Here is a 27,686-nt window from a genome sequence, read left to right as displayed (position 1 = left end):
TATTTACTGAGAAATTAATTCAGTGAAAACTGACAGTAATAAAATAAAAAAACATACCACACAACCTAAAAATAACTATTTTTCAAAACAAAAAATAGCAAGAGAAATAGTACTGATTTGATTTTGTAGGTCTGTTTTGTCTGGCTTGATAGGAGACAGCTGGATCCTCTTAACTGTTTCTGCATTTTTTCTGTTGCTTTATCACACATCTTCTGTGACTTCTGGAAAATTCCAAAGCACACTTGAGAGAATGAGGGCAAAATGGCAACTAAATGCTTTAATAGTGTTATGACAATAATTGTGACTTTTATGGTATTGCTGAAAATGAACCAGAGTAGTCCCTGGACTACACTTGGAAAACTGTTAGTATGATAGATGGAATACTACTTAGCCTAAAATTACTCAGTACTTTTTTTGAAATGAAACTGAGAAAATCCTCTAGGATATTAATTTCATTTTCTTCTCTTGTTCTTCAGATGAGTGGATTAAGTTTGATGATGATAAGGTCAGCATCGTGACACCGGAGGATATCTTGCGGCTTTCTGGTGGTGGAGACTGGCATATAGCATATGTATTACTGTATGGGCCTCGCAGAGTTGAAATAATGGAAGAGGAAAGTGAACAGTAATTTTAGCTATTTATGTTTAGGTGTGAAATAAATGTTATTTGTTGATCATTTCTATAATCCAGAGCTTTAGCAGAAGCTATTTAGGTGGTTTTATGTGTATCCCCTCGTGTGGAACAAAAGAGGGTGGAAGCAGACCACTCTGTGGATCAACCTAAAAAAAATTACAGAATAAAGAAAATTGCCTTTGGACTGTGCTCCCCTGTATAAAGGTTGCAGGAAGATATTTTTTAAAAGCTTATTTCTTGCATTAATTTTTAAAAATTCTCATCTGAAAATGCCTTTCAACCATTACCTTCTGTGATAAATTTTTTCTCCCTTTTTCAGTCCAGGATTCAGCAATCAGATGTTTATTGCACACCTACTCTTTGTTGTTGTTCTTGCATGGTTCAAACCACCGGTGATTCATAGCTGCCCATCCTTTGCCTTATCTAACAAAAATTTTACCGGGAAGGTAGAAAGGAAGTAAGTGTTTTTCTCATTGTGTTACTCAGTGCTGCTGCCCACATCCCATGGAAACATGGGTACAATCAAGTATTTGTCCAGCCTGACTGTTGCTGGCTTTTCATGACTTTAAAATAAATTGTGATCAGTAATAGTACATTTGATTATACATTTATTACTGTGTCTCTCTGTACTATGGTTTGTATATTTAACTTTGCAATGGTTTTGTAGTCATCAACCTTTAAAAAAAAAAAAAAAGTTGACAAGCTCTGGTTGCTTATTTTTAGAAAATGAGGATATTTAATAAAAAAAAAAAAAAAAAGGAGGGACTAACAGCTTCTGACCTCAAGTCTTTTGTCTACTGAGTGTTGGAGCTTGGGTTGAGTTTAGGTAATATGTAATACTATACAGTTTCTGCAGATGGTTAGTCTTATTCTGCTGTTAAGCATCCATTTAAAAAATGTTATCTTTTTTTTGCCTCCTCACATTATATTGTTTAAAAGAAATATAAAGTTGTAAAAGTAACGGAGTTCTTTGGATGCTGACTGCAATGATGTTTATGGCTCTTTTCTTTGGCTCAATTGTTTTTACTTTCATCTGTTCCCAAAATCTCCATGTCTATCTCAGAATTTTTTTTTTTTTTTTTTAAATTTTTTTTTTTTTTTCAACGTTTATTTTATTTTTGGGACAGAGAGAGACAGAGCATGAATGGGGGAGGGACAGAGAGAGAGGGAGACACAGAATCGGAAACAGGCTCCAGGCTCCGAGCCATCAGCCCAGAGCCCGACGCGGGGCTCGAACTCGCGGACCGTGAGATCGTGACCTGGCTGAAGTCGGACGCTTAACCGACTGCGCCACCCAGGCGCCCCTCTATCTCAGAATTTAATAGTGACTTTTAAAGTGATGGTAAAAATACCAAGAATATGTGGTGTTTCAGTATGGTAGGTTTCTTACCTTTTAACACATTCTAATTAGTTCCTCATCTTAAGAGCCTTGATTGATTGCTAGACAAAGATAGAAAATTAGCTAATTTGTCTCTGATTTTGAGTTAGGTATGTAAAATGAAGTTTGGGGGATTATCATGAAATGTCACCGATAACTACTAGTTTCCTAGAGAATAATGGCCATTTTCCTCTAAACTTTGAACAACATGATAAAATCAGAGACGGGATAAAATAAGCATTTCAGGGAAACTTACTTGTAAATAGCTTCTTCAGCTAAATGGTAATTATTGGCAGTCATTATTCCCTTTGTCTTGGAAGAGGGTACAGACTGGAATGGGGAGGAGGAGACCATAGACCATAAGAATGGTAAGGATTCCTAGATATTGCCATGAGGCTTGTGACTGCAGTTTTTATTCTGTCTTGGTCTGAACAATTTTGAGGACATAAATTTAGCAATTAGAATTCACATTTCTGATTTGCAGGATGCTGTAGCTACTGGATCAGGTGAGGTAGGTTTAGAACAAAGTACGTCTTGTATGGAGTTAGAATTTTAAAATTGTAATTCCTTAATTGTTATAAAATTGATTTCATCTTACTTGATCCAAATAAGCATTATTCCAAAGATTTTTTTAAGTGTTAGAAATTGGGACTTATATCAGTGTTTTAAATAAGGCTATTTTAGAGTTCAGCCTTGCATATAAGGTTTTTGAGAAGGGAGAGTAGACCAGAAAATGTCTTGATTCTTGAGTGTGCCTTGTATGCTGTGCCATGAGCACTGAGGCCCTTTTGACAGTACAGCCGTGCTGTATCACTTTCGGGACTAGCTAGGGACGTTAAGCCCAAGCAAGAACATTTATGGTGTAATAAGCACTTAGTAGCCTTTCAGGATTCAAAACAAATGAACAGTGATGACCTAATACTTACGTGGGAAATAGATGGTAGTAACTATCTTTCTGGTTGCTAGTAACTAATAGATAGTAGTAACTCCAGCCATTACTACATAGTGCTTTGCTGTTTATAGATTGCATTCACATAATACATCTCAAACTTCACAATAGTCCCTGAAGTATAAATCTCTATTTTAAGGACTTAAAGAGGTTAAATAATTTTTGTAAAGCTAAAAAGACTAGGTTTTAGACTTTGCCAACCTCCAACTTTAAAAGAAATAAGGTAAACATTTTCTGTAATGGGTAGGGTGGATGGTAAATTATTTTAGGTTTTGCAGGCCATAATCTTTGTTGTGGCTACTTAACTGTGTTGTAGCATGAAAGGAGCCATAGGTCATACTTAAAGGAATCGGCATCTGTGCTGATGAAATTTTACTTGTAAAAACAGGTGGAAAATGGACCATTGTTTGCTGATCCTCTGCTTTAAAGCACAAATGAATGAGAATAGAGCAGTCATATGGTTTCACAAAGTCATTCTGGGATTTTCAGAACAGCACATTAAATTTTGTAACTACTAATGGCATGCAGGAATCTAATCTGGCATAGTATTAGGAAACACCATGCTCCCTAAATATTGCTTACTGACTTCATTATAAATATTTAACAAAGATACCTGACCTTGAGGTCACTTTATTTTGGCCATTTCCCAACCTACTCCCTTCTGAAACCCTGAGGTCAGTCATCAAGAGCCAATGTGTTCTTTTGTTCTTGGAGCACCAGCCAACTGTACAACAACTGTTATAAAAATGTTTATTGTTTACCAAAACCATTGGACCTCTTATCAAATGCTGCTTGGTAACAAAATCTTATCACAGTTTTAATAAAAAAAAAAAAAATGAAGGAAAAAGAAGCTAACTATTTGTCTCATTGTCATTAGTTAGACTTTCTGCAAGGTCACTTAATCCGGACTTGTTCAGTGCATTCATCAGATTCTCAGGCGTTGCATGTACTCCCTCTTGATCTTGCCAGGCGACTAGTAGCTGCTTAGCTCTCATCTTCATATCTTCGCTGTCACACTCAATCTGTCTAATTTCCGAGTCTTTCATTTCCAAGTAGGGAGCCAGGATCTTCCATTGTTCGCCCAGCTTGTTGGCAAATACTTCTATTTGTTCCCCTGTCACAGGTTTGTCTCGCCGGACATCAGGGCCTAGAAAACACACGAAATGTAAATTATGTACAAAGTATGAGGACATGTACAATTCAAAGTACAACAGAACTGGGAAGTTATGGGGCCACTGAAATATTAATCACCTTTCATAAGCTTTGTTTTAAAAGTAAAACAATTCCTTTCTATATTTTCTGTGGGTTGAATATTCTTACAGTCATGATCACTAGGAAATCAGTATTTCTTTTATTTTTTTAAATTTTATTTTAGAGAGTGAAGGACAGAAAAAGCACAAGCAGGGGAGAGGGGCAGAGAGAATCTCAAGCAGGCTCCATGCTCAACGTGGAGCCTGACACAGGGCTCGATCGCATAACCCTAGGGTCATGACCTGAGCCTAATTCAAGAGTCAGATACTGAAGCCATTGAGCCACCCAGGCGCCCCTCAATACTTCTTTTAAAGCTAAAGCTGTTGCCTCTAGTGTAATTATGAAGGCCTCCCCTGAAACCAGGTGTTCCCTTCTAACCACCCCAATCCCTGTCAAAATTAACAAGTATGGGTCACCTTCAAATTTAAGTACCTTCCTTCCCGTCACTTCCACATTTTTATTGCATAAAATGTAATATTTTAATTACAAGTTGTCAAACAATGTTTAAAATTCCTCACTATAAGAAACAGCTGAGAGATAAGTGGTAGAAGTTGAGAAGTAGATCAAATAACGTACCTCTCAACAAAGAACCCCAATCTTTTCCAATTTTGTAAAATAGCCAAGAAAATTCAATTCTTACTTTCATTTTCCTTCAGTAAAGCATCATTATCTTCCTCATCTTCATCCTCACCTGTTTTTATTTCTTCAGAAGGAGGCTAAAATGAGGAAGAAGAATGTTTCAAAGAATGCTGACTTGTAAAATACCTGGGGATACTTTCAGGTTAGACAGGAATGGTTGAGTTTCCAAATAGAGGACCCAGAACTTTATCCTTGAGCATATTAAATGGGAATGGCAGGTGAGGATCACAAATGGGATGGTGTTAACTTGGAGTGGACGTTAAGATCTGAGAATGAGAAAGACTTCCCCTGCCCCCAACCTGGGAAGAAGGAAGCCAATAAAAAGTATAATGATTTGCAAATATTTTAGTACAGTAACAGTGGGCTGGGGAAAACCAGGGGAGCAACCATGTTCTTAAAAATTTTTGAGTTGTAGTAATACAACGAGAAAATTGTATTAGAAAAGAGAACAGAGTAGAAAGATAGGCCAAGATGCCTACTGCTACCCTCAGATCCTGTTTGATAAAAGTGCATTGGCAAACAGGAAAAATTTCATGTCTGAGTTTACAGGTGGAATGATAGTTTAACCAAAGTATTGTGGACTTTAATAAATTTTTTATACAGCATGTAATTTAGGATACTTTATCAATTTATGTTCTTCCTATAAATATATACTCCTATTTTTCCTTATTCTAAAACATGGGGGTTTGTAGATCATTATTTTTTTCCACATGATAAGCTGTATATTCAGCTTCTTTGCTCAAATCGTGATAATCATTTTAGATAACATCACCTAAAGAATATGAAAAAATTCATCTGTATTACTTACTGGTAATTCCTTTGCTAGCTTTATTACCATGTTTTCAAGATATTCTGGCAAACTTTTAAACTGCTGGTTGGTTGGCTGGAAGAAGTGAGGGCTTCTCCGTGCTAGTAGTCTCAGGGCTCTCCAACCATAATTTGAATTGTTCACAGCCCTATGAAAAGAGATGTCCATCTTATAATTTACGTTTTTTTATTTCTATATGCCTTCTAATTAATATAACTTACCATGTGAAATTCTATACTCTAAATAGCTGAAGGCACCATTCTTTTCATTTTGATCTTATTCCTAAAGACCTTCTCAGTATGCAGTTCATTTGTAATACTAGAAACCAGCAGAATCCGATGAGACAGGTTCATATGCAGCAAACACATTTGAAAAGTTTATACACATTTTACTTAAGATTAAGTCAGTTTGTATAGTAATAACTAGATGTTCTATGTGCCGGACCGTAATCATCTACCTATTTAGGAAAAAAAATTCACAATAAGGTTTACTATGTTCAGTAAATTGATGTCCATACTGTCAATGCCACCTACAGGTGTGAATTTCAGAATATTTTATAAATTCAATGGCTGAGTTTTGACCACATAAACTTAATCCAATATGTTATTTTCCATTTATATAACATTCAAATTTTAGTTTGCTTAATACCAAACCCAGCGAAGAAAAATGGCTCTAAAACTAAAAGGGAAACCTCAGCCAACACAATAAGCAATGATGCAAGAAGAGAATCCATGAACTGTTACGAAGCACAGCAGTGGGTGGTACACAGTAAGGTGAGAAATGGAAACCTCAAATTCTAAAGATAATGTTCCAGAAACAGCCAAGCTGCAGAAGAATCTAGAACACAAATGTATTCTGGTTGTGAGTTTTTGCAAGTCATTTGGCAGTTCCTCCCCAAGTTCTTAAGAGTAGCAAGCTGATTTCTTTAGTCCTCTCTTACAAATGAGCTTCTACTTTTAACATGTGCTGGTACTTGCAAAGCTACTCCGATACCATGGTCTTGCTATAAGTTAATGCCATGCTACAGGGCTCTGCCTGAACAGGGAACCAGTCTACTTCTCAGACACATTCCCATTTAAACAGTTTGAATCTTTTACACATTTTCAAAATCCTGCCAGTCATAAATACAAACTTTATTCTCCAGAAATCCATACATACCATTCAGGTTCTTAAGTTTCTTGGAGAACTATCACATTCATTCATTCAACAAGTACTTGTTGAACTCGGCACTCAGGGTCACGGAGCCCTCAAGACACTAGTGCTGCAGTTAAGGGCAGGGCCCTGAGGCCAGAGTGATTTTCCTGGCTCTGTCATTTACTAGATAAGAACTTCAATACATTATTCAATGTATTCAATACACGTTTTGCCTCACTTTCTTTAACTGTAAAACGGAGAGAAGAACAGTTTCTACTTTAGAGGTATATATGTTAAGTGCCTAGGGAGTACCTGACACACAGTAAATGTGAATGCATCATTATTACTGATAAACACGAGGTGTAAGAATCTCAGTGGTAAGGATGAGAAAACCAAGAAAAGTGAGAATTTCTGATGGGGGGGGGGAGCTTCTGGGCCAGGGAAAACTGCCCTGAGGCAGTAATCTGAGAAGAGATATGAAATAAGACCACAAGCCATGGGAATACCTGGGGGAGAAGTTTCAAGCAAACATAATAGCAAGTGCAAAGGCCCTGAGATAGAAAAACCTTTGAGGTGAAGAACAAAACCCTGGTTGGTATGGTTAGAACAGAGAAAATGAGTGAGGAGGAGGAGGAGATGTGGTTGGAGGGGAAGGAGTCAGACTGAAGTCTTTTAGATCCAGGTAAGGAATTTGGATTTCATCCTAATTTTAATATGCAGTCATGGGAAAATTTTAAGCAGGAATTTAAAGATCACAATTCTTCTGGAGAACTGACCGGAGCATCACTAGTTAAGAGATTAGAGTAACTAACTCGTTAACTAGTCATAAGGTCACGTCAGCCACAGCACTCTATTTACTGTGTGCTAAATACATGACCTGTGTGGTTCAAAGTGAACCATTTTATTTAATCGTCAGAATAACCCTGTAGAGTGGGTATTATTACTATTTAACAATGAGGACACAGGCAGAGGGGTGCTATAGTAGCTGTAGCAGCCTAGCCAGTAGGAGACACTGTCTTGGGGTTGGAACCCAGACAGTCTGACACGAGGGTCCTTGCCCTTAAATCATGACACCAAAGTGCCGATTTAAAACCACAGTGCTGTGTGGTATTGCCTAGATTTACGTGATGGAGCTGTGACTGAGTCCTGAAGTTACTCCAAAATTTGTGAGTTAGGTAGAGGATGGGGAGCCAGGTGAGATGCAGCGGGGCAGGAAGGAAAACAGGCAGGAGTGGAGTTTGCTGGATGTCCAGAGAAGAACACACTAGGGAGGGAGAGACCATTGGTGAATGCTGCTGGGAGGTCAAAACAAGACACGGTGACCTCGACGAGTGATTTCAGTGGAGGGACAGGGAGACAGCCCAGCAGCAGTGAGCTGACAAGGGAATGGGAGGTGAGGAAATGAAGCAATGGTTATCTACGCCTCTTGGGAGACTCTGATTTGAAGGGGAACAAAGAAAAGAGGATGGTTGAAGGGAGGTGGGGGGTCCAAAGGGATTGTGCTTATTTTCTGAAACAGGTATGATTCTGTGTCTTGCTTGTTAGTGGGCATGGTCATTGAAATCAGGATGTGTGCTAATGTGAACTTGGCACGTAAACTCCCCTATGAGGAAAAGTACTGTTCTACCAGCCATCTCTCTTAATTAGTGTTCTGGTGTACATACAATTCCTAAAAAAATACTGTGGAAAGTTAGCTCATGAGGAACATTACTTACTTGTATTCATTTTCAACCATGTTTTCAGGGTCTGCCTGTTCAATGGCTTCTTCAAAGAATTCCTCCAAAGTTGGCATGTATTCCCTAGGTGTTATAAAAATACCTAGTGAGGATCATGTGTGTTCTTAATAATAAATAATCATAAAATGATGGCAATGAAAGATTCTCCTGTTACCCACACTTGTGTTAGTTATATTACTTAGGAACTCAGATTAAAAAAATTTTTTTTTAATATTTATTTTTGAAGGAGAGAGAGACAGAGAGCATGAGAGAGGGAGGGGTAGGGAGAGAGGGAGACATGGAACCTGAAGCAGGCTCAGGCTCCGAGCTGTCAGCACAGAGCCCAACGCTGGGTGCAAACCCACAAACCGTGAGATCGTGACCTGAGCCGAAGTTGGACACTTAACCAACTGGGCCACATAGGCACCCCAGGAACTCATATTTTTAAGGAGGTAAAGGACTCTGGGCACCTGAGTGGCTCAGTCGTTTAAGTGTCTGCCTCTCAGGTTCAGCTCAAGTCGTGATCTCGCAGTTCATGGGAATGAGCTCTGTGAGCACAGAGCCTGCTTGCGATTCTCTCTGCTCCTCCCCTGCTCACGCACATGTGTACACTCTCAAGATAAACTTAAAAAAAAGGTAAATGACTCAAAACTAAACTTCTCAAAGAGGATAATAAAGAGGGGCAGTGTGGTATTGCAATGTTACCATATACTGTATTCTATCTAACACAGTCACTGGACTCTACACTGTAATGTTACTGGTCACAGGGGGAGCCTGGGGTTTAATAACATTTGAATTTCCCCAGCAAGGAGGAAAATTTCACATCCAAATGTCCATATCCAAGGATGTTTTTTCCTTAAACCAGAATTAATAAAACCCACACTAATAACCATACCATACTAAAATTTGAAGAGTTTAACTTTGAGCTTATTTTAGATAGTTACCATGATAGCATGGTTGGTTTTTAATGGCATCTTTCTTGAATTTGTTTTTTTGATTTAAAAATTTTGTTCTAATGTTTATTTTTGAGAGAGAGAGAGAGAGAGAGAGAGAGAGACAGATTCTGAAGCAGGCTCCAGGCTCTGAGGTGTCAGCACAGAGCCCGATGTGGGTCTTGAACTCACAAACTTGTGAGATCATGACTTGAGCCGAAATCAGATGCTCAACTGAATGAGCCACCCAGGTGCCCCACTGAATTTGTTTTTAGAAGTAAGATTTTGATAGTCAAGCAAATAAGATTCAAGGGTCTGATTAGAACACATCTTTAAAAAAAAAATTTTTTTTAATGTTTGTTTATTTCTGAGACAGAGAGCAAACTGAGACCTGAGCCAAAGTCGGACACTTAACTGACTGAGCCACCCAGGCACCCCCATTGCTGGATTCTTAATTTTCAGTTAACTCTGAGTTAAATTTCAGATGTTTAAAAAACTATAAACATTTAAGGTCGTAAATTTCTATTTTCTATTTCTCCAAAGTTTAAATCTATAATACTTCTACCATTTAATTCTGTGTTTTCTAATTTACGTTATGATTCTTTGATTCTGGAGTTATTAAAAAGTATGTGAAAGCTTTTAAAATACATTTTGTTATTCACGTATAATTTAAATGCATCTGTGTTTTCTGTAAGACTAAGCTTGCTAACTGTCTTGTTAAATCCAAAGTTTTTCTTACCCTTCTTATTAAATACTGAAAGTATTTAGTATCAAAATTCTAGTAAAACATTTTGTAGAAGTGTCAAGATTGTGAGCTGGTTAATCCTTATTTAGACTTATTTCTTTAGAAACAAGGTTTAGAAGATCTATGTATTTCTGATGCATTTTTTACCTTTATGCAGTGATTGTCGTTATTTTTAATAATGCTTTCTGCCTTTAAAACTCTATCTGATATCCATATAACTGTCATTTGTCATACATCATACATATATTTTTTAGTTTCAACCCTTCCATATCCTTACGTTTAAGGTGTTTCTTATAAACAACATATAGATGGACTTTAAAAATAGAATACTAACTTCTAGGGGTGCCTGGATGGCTCTTTCGGTTAAGCATCTAACTTTGGCTTAGGTCATGATCTCGCAGTTCTGGCTCCACCTGCTTGGGATTCTCTCTCTCCCTCTTTCTCTGCCCTACCAACCGCCCTCCCCCCCGCCCCGCCCCCCCCCCCCCCCCCCCCCCCCCCCCCCCGCCAACTTGCTGTTTCTCTCTCTCAAAATAATAAACTTAAAAAATATATACTGACTAATATCTTTCAACTAGGAAGTCCATTTCCATTTATTGTTATATGTGAATTTCTTTTAACTGTACAATTTTATGCTTTCCGTTACTTGTTTCTTATGTGGCTTTTCCTCCTTGCCTATTTTTATTTGATTGCTTGAATCTTCTATATTTCCTTGTATCCTCAACTCATTTCAAAGTTACACATTCTATTTGTTTTACATACTTAACAAGCATGTTTTACTTGAAGTCTACTTACTATCTACCTTCATCTGTAACATTCTTTAATTCTTCTGATCACTCCCTGTTACTTTTATCAAATGTTAGTTCTACCTTTTAAAATAATCCCCAAATAGTAATTACTACTGTTTATACAGTGAATTCTTGATGAGTTTTATTCATGTTTACCAATGTCTTTGAATAGCAATCCTTCTTGTAATTTACTCAGTGTTTCTGGGTTCCATTTCCTTGACAGCTTTTTTAGTAAGGACTGTTGATAATATATTGTTTTAATCTGAAAGTAACTTTACTTCTCAGTCACTCCTTCCTGATTGATCTACTGTAACTTGTTACAGAATTCTGGGTTGACACCTTGTCTTAACACTCATTCTGGTTTCTTTTGTTCTTAAAGTCAGCTGTCAGTCTAATTTTGTTTTTTTGCAGGTAGTCTGGTTTTTCTCTTGGGAGATTTTACAACAATATGTAGAAATATGGATTTATTTTGTTTATCCTACTTAAGACTTGTACTTGAACCTAAGAATTTATGCCTGTTCTCAGTTCTGAAAAATCCTCAGTCATTATCTTGATTATGGTCTCTTTCTCATTCTCTATTTCCTCATTCTGTGGTTGATTCTTACTCTCGTATTTTCTAACTCTTGATCCCTTTTACTGTTCTGGGTGATTTCTTAATCATTAATTCTTATTTCTACCTGTGTCTATTGCTAGATTATTTGTTTTTTCAAATTTGCTTGGTCCTTTTTCAGAGTGTCATATTCCTTTTTAAAATTTTTATTTCCTTCTTTTATGTCTTTAGCTATCTTAAATATACTTATTTTAAGCTGTATTTACCTGATGGTTTTATTACCTGAAGTGGTTGTCTAAGTTCTGTTGTTCTATCTGCTGATTCTTTCTCATGGTAGGTTGTTTTCTTGAATGTTTTAAGTGTGGATGGTTATCTTATCAGACTTTATCTGGAGGATCCTTGTATGGCTTAGGTTGAAGGTGTGACCTCCAGAAAGATTTTTATCATCAGACTGAGACATTTTAATTCACCCTTAACTTGGGGGTTCCTTTGAACTGCAGGTAGGATAAATTTAAATTGTAGAACTGCATGACACTAGACTTGTTATAATTTCTCAGGGAGTACTTTTTCCTTTTCACCCACACCCCAGGTAGAAATGGACAAGCTTGTTCCTGTGCCAGTGAGCAAATCCTTCTTCCTTAATCTGTTCTTTTACGTTCAGTGCAGTGCTTCAAAGGCCTGAAATTTATTCAAGGGAAACTCAGTTGCAAATGTGTGCAGGCCTAAGGCCTTACCTTCTGTCGTTCTGTAGCTCTTACAACCCAAGTTCCCTGGCTCCCCAAAGTGGAAATCATTTGCAAACTTCTCAGCTAGAAGCAACCATATTAGCTCATACTTCGGTTTTCAGTTCCCTCTCCTTTTATGAATTTGTATTTCCTTGTGATTTCTAAAATTATTCTGCCAGTGCTTCTAGGTGTTTCATGATGGGAAACCATACTCTGCTGTGCCAAAGTCAACACAATAAATTCATTTCATTCACTTGACATGTGAGAAAAGCAATACTTCATGTGAAACATTTTAAACTTGCCTTGTCTCTGATTTGCAAGCTTCCATGTTATCAGGACAGAGATTCCAAAGCCTTGTTAACTCCTCACTACAAAACAGACAAATACATTTTTTTATGGACATCATCCTCATATGCCTTAAAATTGTAAAAATACTTAAACAGTGAATTTTTAGGTGGTGACAGAATGAGTTTTAATTTCTTCGTTAAATTTTGCTATTTAGCAAATTTTCTATATAAGCATATATTTAATGATTACAGTCGTTTGTTTTTTCTAAAAATATTCAAGTAGAGTATAAAGCAATGAATAATTAACCGGAAAGTAACAGAAACTGAAGGATCGTGGTACCTTACAGCAGCTGGAAATGAGCTGGATCATTCTAACAGCGACTGTACTGTCTACGACATGGAAAAAAAAATGGCATAGCCTAGAGCCATGGATTTTGGGAGCAAGAAACAAAATGGAAGCTTATCTATCTGCATGAGTCCATGTAATGGGCCATCGAGATTGACAGTGTGTGGTCTGCTTTAGTCATCTATGTATGCACCAAACACAAAAAACTTGAAAAACACAAAAACTGGAGAGTGCTTACAGTAACATCTTCAAAATATAAAAAAACTAATACCATCCCACATAGGAGATGGTATTAAGGTTAACCTACTTTCCCATTAGAATCTTTTTGTTGGGTCCTTTCCCTAGGAAGTCCTCTGGTGCCGTTCTCTTGCGAGCTACTCTTGTTGGCTTGGTGTCTGATGTTCTGTGGTGAACAAAACACACTGGACTTACAAATGGATAGCACACATCAAAGTGTTTAATGTAAAAGAAAATCCAGTTCTTGTTTTCTTCCCATAAAAACATCAAAGCTTCATATTATTATAAAACAATCATTAGAAGACAAAAATCCCACACCAGGGAACAAATTGCAAGGAGTGGATACATATAGCATTTTAAAAATAATAATAATTTGTTCTGGGAACTTAATGACAAGAAATCTAAGGTGAAAAATTCAACTAGAAGTAAATCAGGGGTAACTGCAAGGCTCAGTTGGTTAAGCATCTGACTCTAGATTTCAGCTCGGGTCATGATCTCATGGTTTCTGGGTTCATGTTGAGCTCTGTGCTGACACAGCTGGGATTCTCTCTCTCCCTCCCTGCCCCTCCCCTGCCTGCTCACGCTCTCTCTCCCTCAAAATAAAAATAAATTAAAAAAAGAAATAAATCAAAATGATTATATTCTTGTTAATTCATTTATTTATTTCAATAAATATGTATTTGAGAGAGAGAGACAGAGACAGAGCATGATCAGGGGAGGGAAAGAACGAGAGGGAGACACAGAATCCAAAGCAAGCTCCAGGTTCTGAGCTGTTAGCACAGAGCCTGATGTGGGGCCCAAACTCATGAGCCGTGAGATTATGACCTGAACCAAAGTTGGACCCTTAAGTGACTGAACTACTCAGATGCCCCAAAATGGTTGTATTCTTATACAGTTCTACTTACACTTTTTAATATGCAATACACATATACATCTATCCATAATGTGAAATAATGTCAAATGGTATTTTGAAATACCTTTCTCATATTGCTTGAGATGCGTATATATTTACCTTTCTTTCACAAAACTTGGGCAGCCTTCATTTTTCCACGAGTTCCAGTTTTCTTCAGTGTTTAATATATGCTGGGAAAAACAAATTATATTTATATAATGAAGACCTTTGAAATTCTATTTGGTGCTACGAAGGCTATGTAAATATAAAATACATACCTCTACCATCTTTGAAAATCTTTCTCCATCGGGGGGGTTTTCAGATAGTAGCTGTGATTAGAAAGAATATACTAAGCTTTCAACAACTTTCTGCATCATGGGTGTGGTTTGTAGGCAGGGAACCAAGAAGTGTTTGTGATCTTGTACCTGAGCTTAACTTTATCCTTATTTTCCTATTTGGGGCTGAAACAAAGAAAATTCTAAATTTCCATTTTGTTCAATCATGGGTTTGTTGCATGTTGAACTTACTTGATAAACTGATTTTGTAGTATCTTCAATCCACAGTGATTGCTCATCAGTTAAAACATAGTTTGAACTAGGAAACAAAGCAATAAAAGCACACTAAGTTACAGCAATGTGTATTCAATTTTAAGGCTTATATACTATCTTGTAAAAACCCAAGGCCTAGAACAGATTAAGTTAACCAGATTGTAAACAGTGTCAGAAGTTACCAAGATATGAATAGGATTATAAGAGAAAATTCTTGCACTTCACTTAAGATGATCAGAATTGAAGACATGAAGGTGTATAAAGGAGAACACTCAATCTGATTAACTATGAACAGAGCAACGAAGGTTTCCTAAAATAAATTTAATGTGGAATGAAAACCTCTGAGACAATATTAACATATTCTTCTACATGGTGCACATCCAGATAAAGCATGCTACATTTCTTTAAAAGGCAATCAAAACACAATGAATAAAAAAAAACCCCACCCCTAGAGAAGGGTGAAGGCAGACCCAAAGTGTTAATGGGTGCCATTAATTAGGCTCTCACTATGCACTAGGTGCTTTACTGCCAGCCAGTAAATAGTGGTAAGACTACTGTGCCAGGATCTGAGCACTTTACACACATTATTCATTTAATTCTAGAATGAGGATGTGTGTGTATTCAACAGAGGCCATAAAGGCTCAGTGATTTGCCCAAGACAACAAAGCTTGAATTCAAACCTAGGTCTGGCTCCAAAGTCCTTGATCTTTCCACCAAACTATATTAAAACTCAACAATAGCAGGATAAAAAAAATAACGTTTTTGAGTACTTATTATTTGTTATATTAAAATCAAAAGCCTGAAAGGGCTGAACTGCACATAGTGATTGATGAAAGCGGGATTCAAAGCCAGCAGGTCTTCACACAACTAATAAATACAACACTGCTTTGCAGCTTAAAAGTGCCATTGAGTAATGATGAACTCTACTTGAGTTATGGATAGGACAAGAGGAAGTGGTCTGTGCTGCAGGTGGAGGTACTCAGGAACTAGAGGAACTGATCAGGTTTTCTGAAACTCCAAAGAAACTGGAACTCCTCTGTGCTTCAAAGATTTACTTTATTCTTTTGAGTTCTAAAGGCTTAAGACAGCTCCACGTCTTGTGAGAGAAGTATTATGGATTTACTCTGCAAATCAGGCTTGGAGAAGGTCTGAGTGAGGTGAAAGGGGAACAGTGGATGTCTGGAACAGAGAGACCTGCACCCACACAACTGGGGGACCCCTAGGAAGCCCTGGCGCTCATCAGGAGAGACTTACACTGATAGCAGATCCAGTCAATACCTTTCTCTAAAACAAATATCCTAACATCTCGTATCTCTAACAAAAGTGTCTGATTATCTAGTGTTGCCGCAAAAGGAAGGTTTCAGGGATGTGACCCTTATAAATGAGTCTGACACATAGGAAAAATACATCAGTAAGTCCTCTTTTAGAAAGGACTATTTGGAAATCATTTACTACTCACATTAACTCACCTTTTGAATTTGACTTGCCCCTTGAGATACTGGAATAAAATGAGGTATTGCAACAGGATGTGTCGGCGAAAGTTACTGTCACTCAGTTGTAAATCCATCAACTAGTTGAAAAACAAAACACACAACACAAAACACATTAAATTCAAGTTTTGCCTAAAGGTACAGGTTATTCTACTACAAAAATGAAAGATTTTAATTAAAAAAATATTTACTGAGGGCTCACTGAATATGAGGCATTACTGCACAAGCCCTAGGACAGAAGAGCAAAGGCTTCAGATTTTTAAACTATTTTATGCCATGAGATATTTATTTTGGTAGATAGCACTGTTACATCTGTGGTTCTGAAGTCAAGATACAGCAAACCAGAAATATAACCCAGCTCTGAAACCCTCAATTCACAGTCCTCTCACCATAGCCTCTGATTCTTCCAGTCTCTCACTCAGTTGTCCCAGGACCTGAGACCTTAAGTCCTTTGAATCATCTATTTTCTGCCTGTTAGTCCCATTCTGTTTTTATAGTAATCCTATTTTGGTTAAGATAAGGGGTCAGCAAACCTTCTTTAGATGCTAAATATTTTAGGCTATGTGAGCCAAGAGGCATATTATATTATGTAGGTACTTATGTAAACATATTAAAATATAAAATAAAACAAGCAGTGGGTCAGATTTAGCCTGCGGCTATAGCTGGCTGAGTCCTGGTCCTGACTTTCTGGTTTCTCTCTTCAACCATTTTCTTGCCAACTTCCTCAACACCTTTGTGCCATACTTCTGTCACATCTACTGGGCAAAACAGCAACACCAGATCGAACCAAGTTACTCACCTTCCCTCTATCAACACGAAGGCTTCCCATGAAGGTTGCAGACGGAGCTACTTGAAAGAAAATACAAACCACACAGCTCTGCAGATGGTATCCCCCTATGCTACTGCCTCTAACTTAAAATTCTGGTCTCTAATCAGTGATCTTTCTTTATTCTCCAAGGCTGTAATTCTTTCCTCTTCTCCACAGCAATTACTGCAAACCCTTTCAACATATTACAAGCATTACTTAACTACCCTTCCACTCTCAGTACATCAACTACCTCCACCTTCAATGAAAATATTTCAATAAATTGGAAGCTTCACCCACATCCTTGTTTTCACCTTTTTTCTTCTGTCTCGACATCTTCATTGCTAAAGGTAATCCTTCCATTTGGAAGTTCCAATCTCCCTAAGTTAACGGAGTCCCATCAGTTAACCCCCCTTTCTTCAACCCTTTCTTCTTTCCAAGCTCCTTTCTATTACCATTAAGTAACTTCTCTCAAAGAGATCCTCAGCCTCCCCTCATATTCCCTAACAGCCAAACTTCTTGAAAGAACTGTTTCCAATTCACCCCTCAACCTGCACAATCTGTGGCTTTCTGTTTACCAATTTACTGTTTTTGCCAAGATGACCAATGACTTACTTGTTGTTAAATCCAATGAACTGTGTCCCCCCACCCGCCCACAATGAACATTTTTTTCAGAGTCCTCATCCTACTTGATATGCTTGGCTTCCACAAGGTCACACTTCTCTAGTTTTTCTCCAATTTCACTGGCTACTCTTCAAGCTTCTTCCTCTCCCGGACTCCCCCGCCCCTTAAATGCTGATTTTCTTCAGGATTCTGCATGATGCTGCATAATGTTTTCTTCTCTCTCCAGTCTGTATTTTCCTTTAATTACTACATACAGCTGGTAACTATACCATATACCAAATCTATACTCTCATCCTAGACCCTGTTGCTAAACTCCAAATCTGTATACTTACAAAGCTACTACATATCTACTTGAATGTTCAACTGACACTTGATCAGATTTCATGTCCAAAGTAAAACACACTTATTTTGCCCATGAAACCCGCTTTTCTCCAGTGAGAGGTTCCACCCTCCATCTATTTGCCTAAGCAACTCGAGGAAGACTGCCTGGAAAAAGCACAACTATAAACTATAGGAGCAAATCTTGAGTTGGAGAGTATGTGACAAGAAAGAAAACAGGAGGTACCAAGACTCTAAGTCCAGTAAAAGACTCGTCTGTTTGAAGACCTTAAGTAGTTCAGCCAGTCGGGAATACAAACAAGCCTCCTGGCTTGGAGAGATGAACTGAAATGGCTAGTGTTGTGTACAAACTCTTCATCTATCTTGGGCTTTTGGTCTCCCACGTTTCTTTTTTAATTTTTATTTTATTTTATCTTATTTTAATTTAGAGAGAGACAAAGACAGCGTGAGCAGGGGAGGGGCAGAGACAGAGAGGGAGACAAGAATGTGAAGCAGGCTCCACATGACAGGCTCCCCTGACACAGGGCTTGAACTCACGAAACTGTGAGGTCATGACCTGAACCGAAGTCGGACACTTAACCTACTAAGCCATCCAGGCACCCCTCCCACATTTATTTTTTATGCTAGAATATAGTTTTTGATGGAAATAGTGGACTGAAAACAGGAGTCAACAAGACATTGAATCGGAGGTGGGAAGGGACCAGTATGATCAGTCAAGCTAACTGCTTCACACTATGCTTATGGAAACTATAAGCTCTGAAAGATCACACAGCTAGTGACAGAACTGAGACTAAAACTGACACGCTCAAGTGCATTATTTCTTCCTTAATGTATATTTTCTAGTTCTACTTTTCTTTGGTTATTTAGAAAATTACACCATTTACATCACGCAATGGGTCAAATATTTCTTTGTTTTGTTTCTTGAACAAAGGGTCTTTTATCATCCTTAGCTTTTACTGCACATCTCAGCTCAGGCCTTTCAGCCTTCCTGATTATTATTCTAAACCCAAAAAGGATCATGCTATTCTTATTTATCTCTATGTGCCTTTCTGTCAATAAACTGTACATGTAAATAATATTCCTGGTAAAATTAAACTGAAGTATGAAATATCCCATTTCTATCATTTATACAAAGTACTTTAAAAATCTGTGCTAGAAAAAAAATTAAGAGCATTCTCATTAAAATCTTAATTTGTCATCATTAACACATTAGCTGATATCAAATTATCTAATTTTTAAATTATGAAAAATTTTAAATGTCAAAAAGGTACAGTTAAGTAATATAACATTCATGTCCCTCTATCCAGTGACATGTCAAATCCTAACATTTTTACCTGTTCCACATTTGTTAAAGAAATAGATATTATCGAAACTGTTAAGCCCTCCTCTGTAACCTCCCTCTTCTGCTCCCCTCTCCCTTCCTCTTCTATGGTAAGCACTACCATGTATTTGGTGTTTATGATTCTAATGCAGATTTCACATTATTGCTACATAAGTAGTCATCTATAAATAACGTATTGAGGTATTTTGCATGTTTTCAAACTCTATACATATTATTCTGCAATAAACTATTTTCACACGACATTATAACTGAAATTTATACAACTTAATACATGTAACATAATTCGGGGGTTGGCAAATTTCAGTTAAGGGCCAATTAGTAAATTATTTTAGGCTTTGTGGATGATACAGTCTTCATCACAACTACGACTTTCTGCTGGGGCAGTACAAAAGCAGCCATAGACAACAGGTGAATGTTATAGCATGGGTGTGAGGCAATAAAACTGATTTATAAAAACAAGTGGCAAGCTAGATTTGCCAATCTCTGCTCCAGTTAACCCACTTTCAGTGCTTTGTGGAACTCTACTGCATAAATTTACCGTAATTTACCAGCCTCCTGCTTATGAACATTTAGATTGTTTCCACTTCCACCTACAAACACATAATTTACAAACAATGAGTCTTCTTAATTATTTCCTTGTGCATGTGTGTGATTCTCTAGGGGCCACATCTAGGAACAGAAGTTTTAATTTTGCTAGTTATAAAATTGCTCTGCAAAGTGGTTGAATCAATTTATACTTCAACCAGCGTGTATGAAAGCGTCCTTTCCCACACCTTTGCAAATACCATTTGTTGTTAGGCTTTTCTGCTTTTGTCAATTTGGTGTGAAACGACTGCCTCATCATTTTAATTCCTTTGGCTATTAGAGATGGTTAGCATCTTTTATAAGCTTATCAGTGATTTAGGTTTCTGTATCTGCAATCTACCTGCACATACCATCTTTCCAGCTTTCCACTGGCTTGTCTTTTTATTGATAGAATGTTCAAAATATTAATCTTCTTCAGTTATACAGGTGATGAGTATCTTCCAGTTTGTGGCTGTTTTTTCACTTTGGTATGGTTTTTTCTATGGTATCTTTTTTTTTTTAAAAAAAATTTTTTTTAATGTTTATTTATTTTTGACAGAGAGAGAAAGAGCATGAACAGGGGAGGGGCAGAGAGAGAGGGAGACACAGAATCCGAAGCAGGCCCCAGGCTCTGAGCCATCAGCACAGAGCCCAACGTGAGGCTCGAACTCACAGACCATGAGATCATGAACTGAGCTGAAGTGGGACACTCAACCGACTGAGCCATCCAGGCGCCCCTCTATGGTATCTTTTACTATTCAAACTTTTATGTTTTCATATTAACTATATTGGTATTTTCCCTCATGACTGGTGCTGTGACTTGAGAAATCTTTCCCTGCTCCAAATGTACACATTTTATATATATATTTAAATGTTTCAGTTTTGCTTTTCTCATTTAGACTTAAGAATTTTTTTAATGTTTATTTTTGAGAGAGAGAGAGGGAGGGAGGGAGGGAGGAAGAGAGAGAGGGAGGGGAGGGGTGGGGGAGTGGCAAAGAGAGGAAGACACAGAATCTGAAGCAGGCTCCAGGTTCCAAGCTGTCAGCACAGAGCCCGACGCGGGGCTCGAACCCACGCACCGTGAGATCATGACCTGAGCCGAAGTCGGACGCTTAACTGAGTCACCCAGGTGCCCCTCTCCTTTAGACTTTTAATTAAGCTGGAATTCAGCTTTGTGCATGTAATAAGGTATGAATTGAATTGTATTTTTTTCCATATGAGTGAGCTGTCCAAGCAACATTTATTAAGAATAATCCATCTTGGGGTGCCTGGGTGGCTCAGTCGGTTAAGCATCCAATTCTTGGTTTCAGGTCAGGCCATGATCTCACAGTTTGTGAGTTCGAGCTCCATGTGGGGCTCTGTGCTAGCAGCATGGAGCCTGCTTGGGATTCTGTCTCCCTCTCTGTCCCTCCCCTCAGCCCTCTCTCTCAAAAAAAAAAAATAAATAAATAAAAATAAAAAAAAGGAATAATCCATCTTTTCCTCACTAATCTGTAATGTAACTTTTGTATCTCAAACTTCAGTTGGTGCTTTCTATTTTTCTAGTTTTTTTTTTTTTTCTTCTTTATACCTGTACTAATAATTGCTTTACTGTTTCAATTACTAGAGCATTACAGGTCTTAATATCTGATAGGGCAATTGTTTCCAATTTCTTCCAATTTTTCTTAGTACGCTTGGCTTTTCAGAAGAACTTTAATATCAACTTTTCAAGTTTCCTCAAAAAACACATTTGGTTTTGATTCAAAACACAATGCATTTATGGATACACTTGGGGGAGAAATGGCACTGGGTTTCCCTATCTATAAACATAGTTGTACCTCTCCATTTTTATAATTTTCTCCATGAAAATTTCTTCTAGGTATTAGTTTTCATTGCTATTTTGACTAACATTTTGTAGTTGCTTAGAGAGTAAAATACCACTGATGTGTCTCTTGTAGCCTTGCTGAAGCCTTCTTAATTCTCCTAATAGTTTGCTGGTTCTCCTGGATTTTCTCTGTAGACTATTCTACTGCCTTCAAATAGAGTCAGTTCAGTCTTTTCTCTTCAGTAATTATAACTCTTATTTCTTTTTTCTTAATGAAATGGCTAGGTCCGCCACTACTATTGTGTTGAACAGAAATATGGTTAGCAGACATCTGTGCCTTTTTCTTGAATTTACTGGGAATATTTTTGGAAGTTTGATCATTATGTATGATACTTGCCATAGGGTTTTTATTAATTCCCTCAAGTTAGGAAAATTCCCTTCTGGTTTGTTTTTGTACTGGATGTTAGATTTTACTGTAAGAATTTTCTTGGCATCTGAGATGATCATATAGTTTTAAAATATTTAAACCTTGGGGCGCCTGGGTGGCGCAGTCTGGTTAAGCGTCCGACTTCAGCCAGGTCACGATCTCGCGGTCCGTGAGTTCGAGCCCCGCGTCAGGCTCTGGGCTGACAGCTCGGAGCCTGGAGCCTCTTTCCTATTCTGTGTCTCCTTCTCTCTCTGCCCCTCCCCCGTTCATGCTCTGTCTCTCTCTGTCCCAAAAATAAATAAAAAAACGTTGAAAAAAAAAAAATAAAATAAAATATTTAAACCTTTAGGCTTAATTTGGTATTACATTAATCTTCCCGATGTTGAACCATACTTACATTCCTAGGATAAATCCTATTAAAATTTTTTTTCTTCACCTCTACTGTATTGATATATACACTTTTTCCCCCCCATGTTCTGTCATTATTAGGATTTTACTTAAAAGTTAAATCAATCTCATATTAAGGACCTGTTGCTTTTCTTCCTTTTATAATTTCTGAAAAATTTCATTTACAATAAGAATCATCTATTCCTTGAAGTGCTGATAATATGTGAGTAAAAAAATCTGAGCCTGATGTCATTCAAAAGGTATCATTTTGACTACTATATTTTATTTATTTAGGTTTATTATTTCTTTGTGAATCTATTTGGTAATTAAATTTTTCTGCAGAATTAGATTTAAAAAGGTATTAGCAGAAATTAAAAATATATTCTTACATATTTTAAATATCTGTCATTTTCAATTATGCCCATTTTTATTATTTATTTTATTAAAATGGTTTACTGCTACCTTTTCACTTTTTTCCTTGGTCAGGCCTGCTCTATAAAATTTTATAAAAATTGTTCCTACAAAATTTTTGTTTTCAAAAAAACAGGTTTTGCTTTTACTGATGTGTTCTATATATTTTTTTCCACCTCAGTAATTTGTGCATTATTTACTTCTACTTTGAGATTCTGTACCTAGCTTCTTGAAAGGAATTCTCAATTTCTCATTCTTAAATTTTTTATTACTGTATTTAAAGCTGTAATTTTCTCTTTACCTCTTACTTTATTTGTAACCCACACATTTGACATACAATACATTTTGCTATATAATACCTTTACAACAAATTTAGAGTTTCCATTTTGATTTCCTCTTTAACTTCTAGGGAAAGCTTTTCATGTTTCTATATATTTACCTCTTTTTAAGACAAAAAATTTTTTTTAATGTTTATTTATTTTTGAGAGAGAGAGAGACAGAGCACAAGTCAGGGAGGAGCAGAGAGAGAGAGGGAGACACAGAATCTGAAGCAGGCTCCAGGCTCTGAGCTATCAGCACAGAGCCCGATGTGGGGCTTGAACTCACCAACAGCGAAATCATGACCTGAGCTGAAGTCGGACACTCAACCAACTGAGCCACCCAGGTACCCCATAAACCATACTTTTTATAGTTCTAATTTAATTGTACAGTGGCCAGAGAATATGCTCTGCATGATATGGAATCTTTCAAATTTGCTAAGATTTCCTTTATGACCTAGTACACAAATTTTGCGAATGTTGCATATGTATTGAAAAATAATATATTACTTCTATTTGTTGTGTACAGGTTTCCATATACACTACATGAAGCTTATTACTTTTATTGTTCAAATCTACCATATATACTTATTAATACTGGTCTGCTTGATCTAGCAGTAAATCCAATTTATTATGGATTTGCTTACTAATCTTTAGTCTGTTCAACCCATCAGGTTTTGATGAAGGCAGTTAAAAATACTGCATTATAACTGTTCATCTGCCAACTTCTCATACTTTTACAAGTTTTTTCTTAATAGATTTTGAGCACATAGGATGGCTCATTAGTGATTTTTACCCTACTTAAGCTTTGTGCCTTAAATTCTATTGTATTTGGTACTTATGTAGCTGCTTTTTGTTGTTGATATCTGCTTGGTATGTCTATTTCCATCCTAATATTTCAACTTTTTTGAATAGTTTTGTTCTAGGCATATATCCTCTGTGGATGCAAATTATAACGTTGCACATTCCATTTCTTAAATTTCTCTTGTGCTCTTTTCCAAGTTTTAAGCTTCTTAGGTCTATTTTCCTTCCTTCTTAATGCAACCCACTGGAATTACAAAGCTTAGCTATGTACTGCAAGTGAACTAGGAGGGTACAATTCTAAAATGCAAAACTCTTTAAAAGGAAACTGCTGTTCCCTGGAAAACAAATTTACCAATGACAATTGAATGCACTGGAAACTGAGAGCATTTGTGTAAATATGAATCTATGGTTTACTCTTGGGCCTTTAGTGAAGCAGGCTTTATCTGAGTAATTAAAATATCTCCTTTCCTTGGAATAAAAGTGTCCTGTATAATCTCTAGTTTGCCTAATAACTTGATAAAAATAATCTATAATTTTCATTATTAATAATTGAGTAATTTCTTCTATTAACTATTAGGCTCATTTTCTTTTTTTTCTGTGAAAGCCCACCGAATTGTGGGTCAAGGAGTAGAAAATCAGGCAGCAGTCTTTCTAATGTAGGAGTTGCAGATTACTCAAAAAAAGAAATGAGTATATGAATATACTCTGGTCAACTGTGTGTCTTTAGGGATTTCTAGAAAAGTATAAAATTTCTCAAGTGTACTACAGTTCTTTCTTAAATTGTTTAAAAGCATCACTAAGTTCTTATATAATTCTGGGAGAGCTGTTAAAAACCCTCCTTAGACAAGAAAGAAATCAAGCCAAAACTCCACATGCTTTGAATATATTCATTTTTCTCCCCAGACTGGGAGAAAACACAGGTTCCACAGTCATTATTTTAAAAAGAATGCCATGATTTAAACTTAATTTTCACAAAATTAGATTTAAATTAGGGTTTAGCAGACTAAATTGTAATACTTTTCTACCTGGAATAGGTCCATATATTATATTCAACTGAATTATAAAACATTTGGTTTCTGAGAAGAAAAAGAACATATAAACTATTGCATAAAAACTAAATTACAAACTTAAATAGTACTTGTATTTACTAATAATTTTTTAAAAACTTTCTTTCAAAAAAAAAGTAAAAAAGTGAAAAATTTCATTGTAGTTTAAGGATTTCAGTGTCCTTGCTGAGTTACAGGATAAAGAAAAGTATGTCTCCAGCAAAGCAGGAGATGTTATCTGTCAGCCCTTTTGCTTTATTGTCAACAAAGGTAACTTAAAGGTATGGTCATAAATTAAAAGATTTGAAGAAACCCTTCTGTACTAATACTTTCAAGGAGATTTAGAGGACTTAATACCCCTTAGTAAAATATGAAAACTTACATTTTGATCTCTTTTCCTTTAATATATCTAATGTAAAACACAAACTATTTATTTTATTTATTTTTAATTTTTTTTTTTAACGTTTATTTATTTTTGAGACAGAGAGAGACAGAGCATGAATGGGGAAGGGTCAGAGACAGAAGAAGACACAGAATCCGAAACAGGCTCCAGGCTCCAAGCTGTCAGCACAGAGCCCGAGGCGGGGCTTGAACCCACGGACTGCGAGATCATGACCTGAGCCGAAGTCGGATGCTCAACTGACTGAGCCACCCAGGCGCCCCGATACAAACTATTTATTTTAGTAAATGCAAGACTTTTTTTCTGCCTCCAAAAGCCTAAATTAAATGGAACCTCCTGAACAATACAGGTTATGCTGTTACCGCTACAAAGATTTAGGATTATTTAAACGAACACTGGTGAACAATTAAATCGAGTTGTGTTAAACAGCCAGTGTTTATATACTGGTTTTCATAAACCTCAGACAATACTGCAAATTAGGTGACTTTACTGAATACTCTTAGGTTACCTGATAAAGTTTCAATAATCTGTAGTTTCCTTAAGAAACTATATATATATATCCTTCAGAATACTCCGATTAAGATGGTGAAATCAATGTGTACTTTTTTTTTTTAAAGGATGGGGTTTTTTAAAATGTTTATTTATTTCTTTATTTTTAATGTTTATTTATTTTTTGTAAGAGTGTGAGTAGGGGAGGGGCAGAGAGTGAGGGAGACACAGAATCTGAAGCAGGCTCCCGGCTCTGAGCTGTTAGCACACGCGGGGCTCGAACTCAGGAACCATGAGATCATAGCCTTAGCCAAAGTCAAATGCTTAACTGACTGAACCACCCAGGCGCCCCTCAATGTGTACATAAAAAAAAAAATTTTTTTTTAAGTTTATTTGAGAGACAGAGGGAGGGGAAGGAAGGGAGGGAGGGAGGGAGGGAGAGAGAGAGAGGGAGAGAGAGAGAAAACAAGTAGGGGAGGGAGGGGGGAGAGAAAGAGAGAGAGAGAGAGAGGGAGAGAAAGAGAGAACAAGTAGGGGAGGGGCAGAGAGAGATGGAGAGAGAGAATCCAAAGCAAGCTGCCCAACTCAGGCTCGATCTCACAAACCGTGAGATCATGACCTGAGCCGAAATCAAGAGTTGGATGCTTAACCAACTGAGCCACCCAGGCACCCCTCAATAGGGGCTTTTAAACATACTTTAAAATCAGAGTTTCAAAACTTTAATACTGTCATTAAACATACTGTTTGATATATTAAAACATATATATTAAAGTATAAAGTTTAAAAACACTTAGAGGAGGGAACCTGATTAACTCAGAGACACAAAATTAAGCCTCTGAGTATGCACTCCATTCTCAAGGGTAGTAAAATGTGCTTTGCCTGCTGTATGTTCTGTCCAGGTGGTAGTAATCACTGCCCTCATTAAAGCACATTTTCTTTTCAAAGAACTGTTTACATTTATGAATATACTGACTTTATGTTTTCGTGACTATGTAGTGCCATAAAATGAGATGAGACGGTCATTTCTGGAGGAGCTAACATTCTAATGTTATTAATTATTAATAATTAATTTATTAATAATTGAAATGATTATTTCTATTACTCTGGCTAATGAAATAGCAAGGTTAGGTCATTTCTCATCCTATCTTTGCTGTTCTCTTTATCTTACCAATTAGCCAGTCTCCTCTACCAACTCTTTCAGACTTTGTCCTTCAGAATCAGGCTCCATGTCCATGGCCTACACTGGCAGGATACCTTTTGTACCCTGACTGGCTTTAGCCTTTCCTAGATGGCCACTTGGCAGCACCAAAGAATAGACCTTCTTACCTTACTTGCATAACCACAGCTTGCCTCACACACACACGGGATTCTACAAACAATAAAAAGTAATGAGCATGCTCTAAATTTTCTAAAATGTCAGCAAAACACTTCAAACAAATTGCAAAATTTGTAAAGTCCTTAAGACTTATCAATGTCTTCACTGCCCACAGCACAGATAGGAAAATATCCAAATAATTCTGAAAAATAAAGTAACCCAAAGTAACATAATTCAACTGAAGTGCCCAGACACAATGTCTATAGCTTATATGATGGTGAGATCTGTAATTTGGTCTCTTTCTTCATGAAATATTAATGGTAGGCCAATAAAATTTCTGTAACTTCCTCACTGGCCACCTCAGGCCCAACACTGATGTGCTCGATAGCTTTGTGTTTGATTATTTCAAAGCCCAAATCAAGTCTGTCAAACCATTCTTATCACAGCTGTGTGTCTTCTCTACTAAAAAAACCAAAACAGTGGCGCCTGGGTGGCTCAATTGATCAAATGTCCAACTCTTGATTTCGGCTCAGGCCATGATCTCACACGGTTTATGAGTACAAGC

General features: G+C 37.0%; 2 protein-coding genes across 3 annotated transcripts in view; one reads left to right on the top strand and one right to left on the bottom strand.

Annotated features, from left to right (window-relative positions):
- USP14 (ubiquitin specific peptidase 14) overlaps positions 1 to 1,685 on the top strand; it is a 50,212-nt gene extending 48,527 nt beyond the window's left edge. Inside the window, exon 16 of the mRNA XM_042909959.1 lies at positions 477 to 1,685. Within this exon, the coding sequence (XP_042765893.1) occupies positions 477 to 628 (152 nt within the window). The 3' untranslated portion in view covers positions 629 to 1,685. The remainder of the gene's footprint in view (positions 1 to 476) is intronic.
- Positions 1,686 to 3,696: 2,011 nt separating this feature from the next.
- Positions 3,697 to 27,686, bottom strand: part of THOC1 (THO complex 1) — a 59,174-nt gene continuing 35,184 nt past the window's right edge. Inside the window, exons 12-21 of one of the 2 annotated variants that reach the window (XM_042909957.1) lie at positions 16,027 to 16,127; positions 14,537 to 14,603; positions 14,288 to 14,338; positions 14,130 to 14,200; positions 13,188 to 13,283; positions 12,550 to 12,615; positions 8,508 to 8,591; positions 5,659 to 5,806; positions 4,852 to 4,927; positions 3,697 to 4,107 (exon numbers count right to left, since the gene is read on the bottom strand). In XM_042909957.1, coding sequence (XP_042765891.1) covers positions 3,812 to 4,107; positions 4,852 to 4,927; positions 5,659 to 5,806; positions 8,508 to 8,591; positions 12,550 to 12,615; positions 13,188 to 13,283; positions 14,130 to 14,200; positions 14,288 to 14,338; positions 14,537 to 14,603; positions 16,027 to 16,127 — 1,056 coding nt within the window. In that variant the 3' untranslated portion in view covers positions 3,697 to 3,811. The remainder of the gene's footprint in view (positions 4,108 to 4,851; positions 4,928 to 5,658; positions 5,807 to 8,507; positions 8,592 to 12,549; positions 12,616 to 13,187; positions 13,284 to 14,129; positions 14,201 to 14,287; positions 14,339 to 14,536; positions 14,604 to 16,026; positions 16,128 to 27,686) is intronic. The other variant, XM_042909958.1, reaches the window with a different exon arrangement.

This window comes from Panthera leo, chromosome D3, assembly GCF_018350215.1.
Source record: "Panthera leo isolate Ple1 chromosome D3, P.leo_Ple1_pat1.1, whole genome shotgun sequence".
Lineage (NCBI taxonomy): Eukaryota > Metazoa > Chordata > Mammalia > Carnivora > Felidae > Panthera > Panthera leo.
The sequence above is the reverse complement of the archived record's forward strand: the minus strand, read 5'-3'. Positions and strand labels throughout refer to the sequence as shown.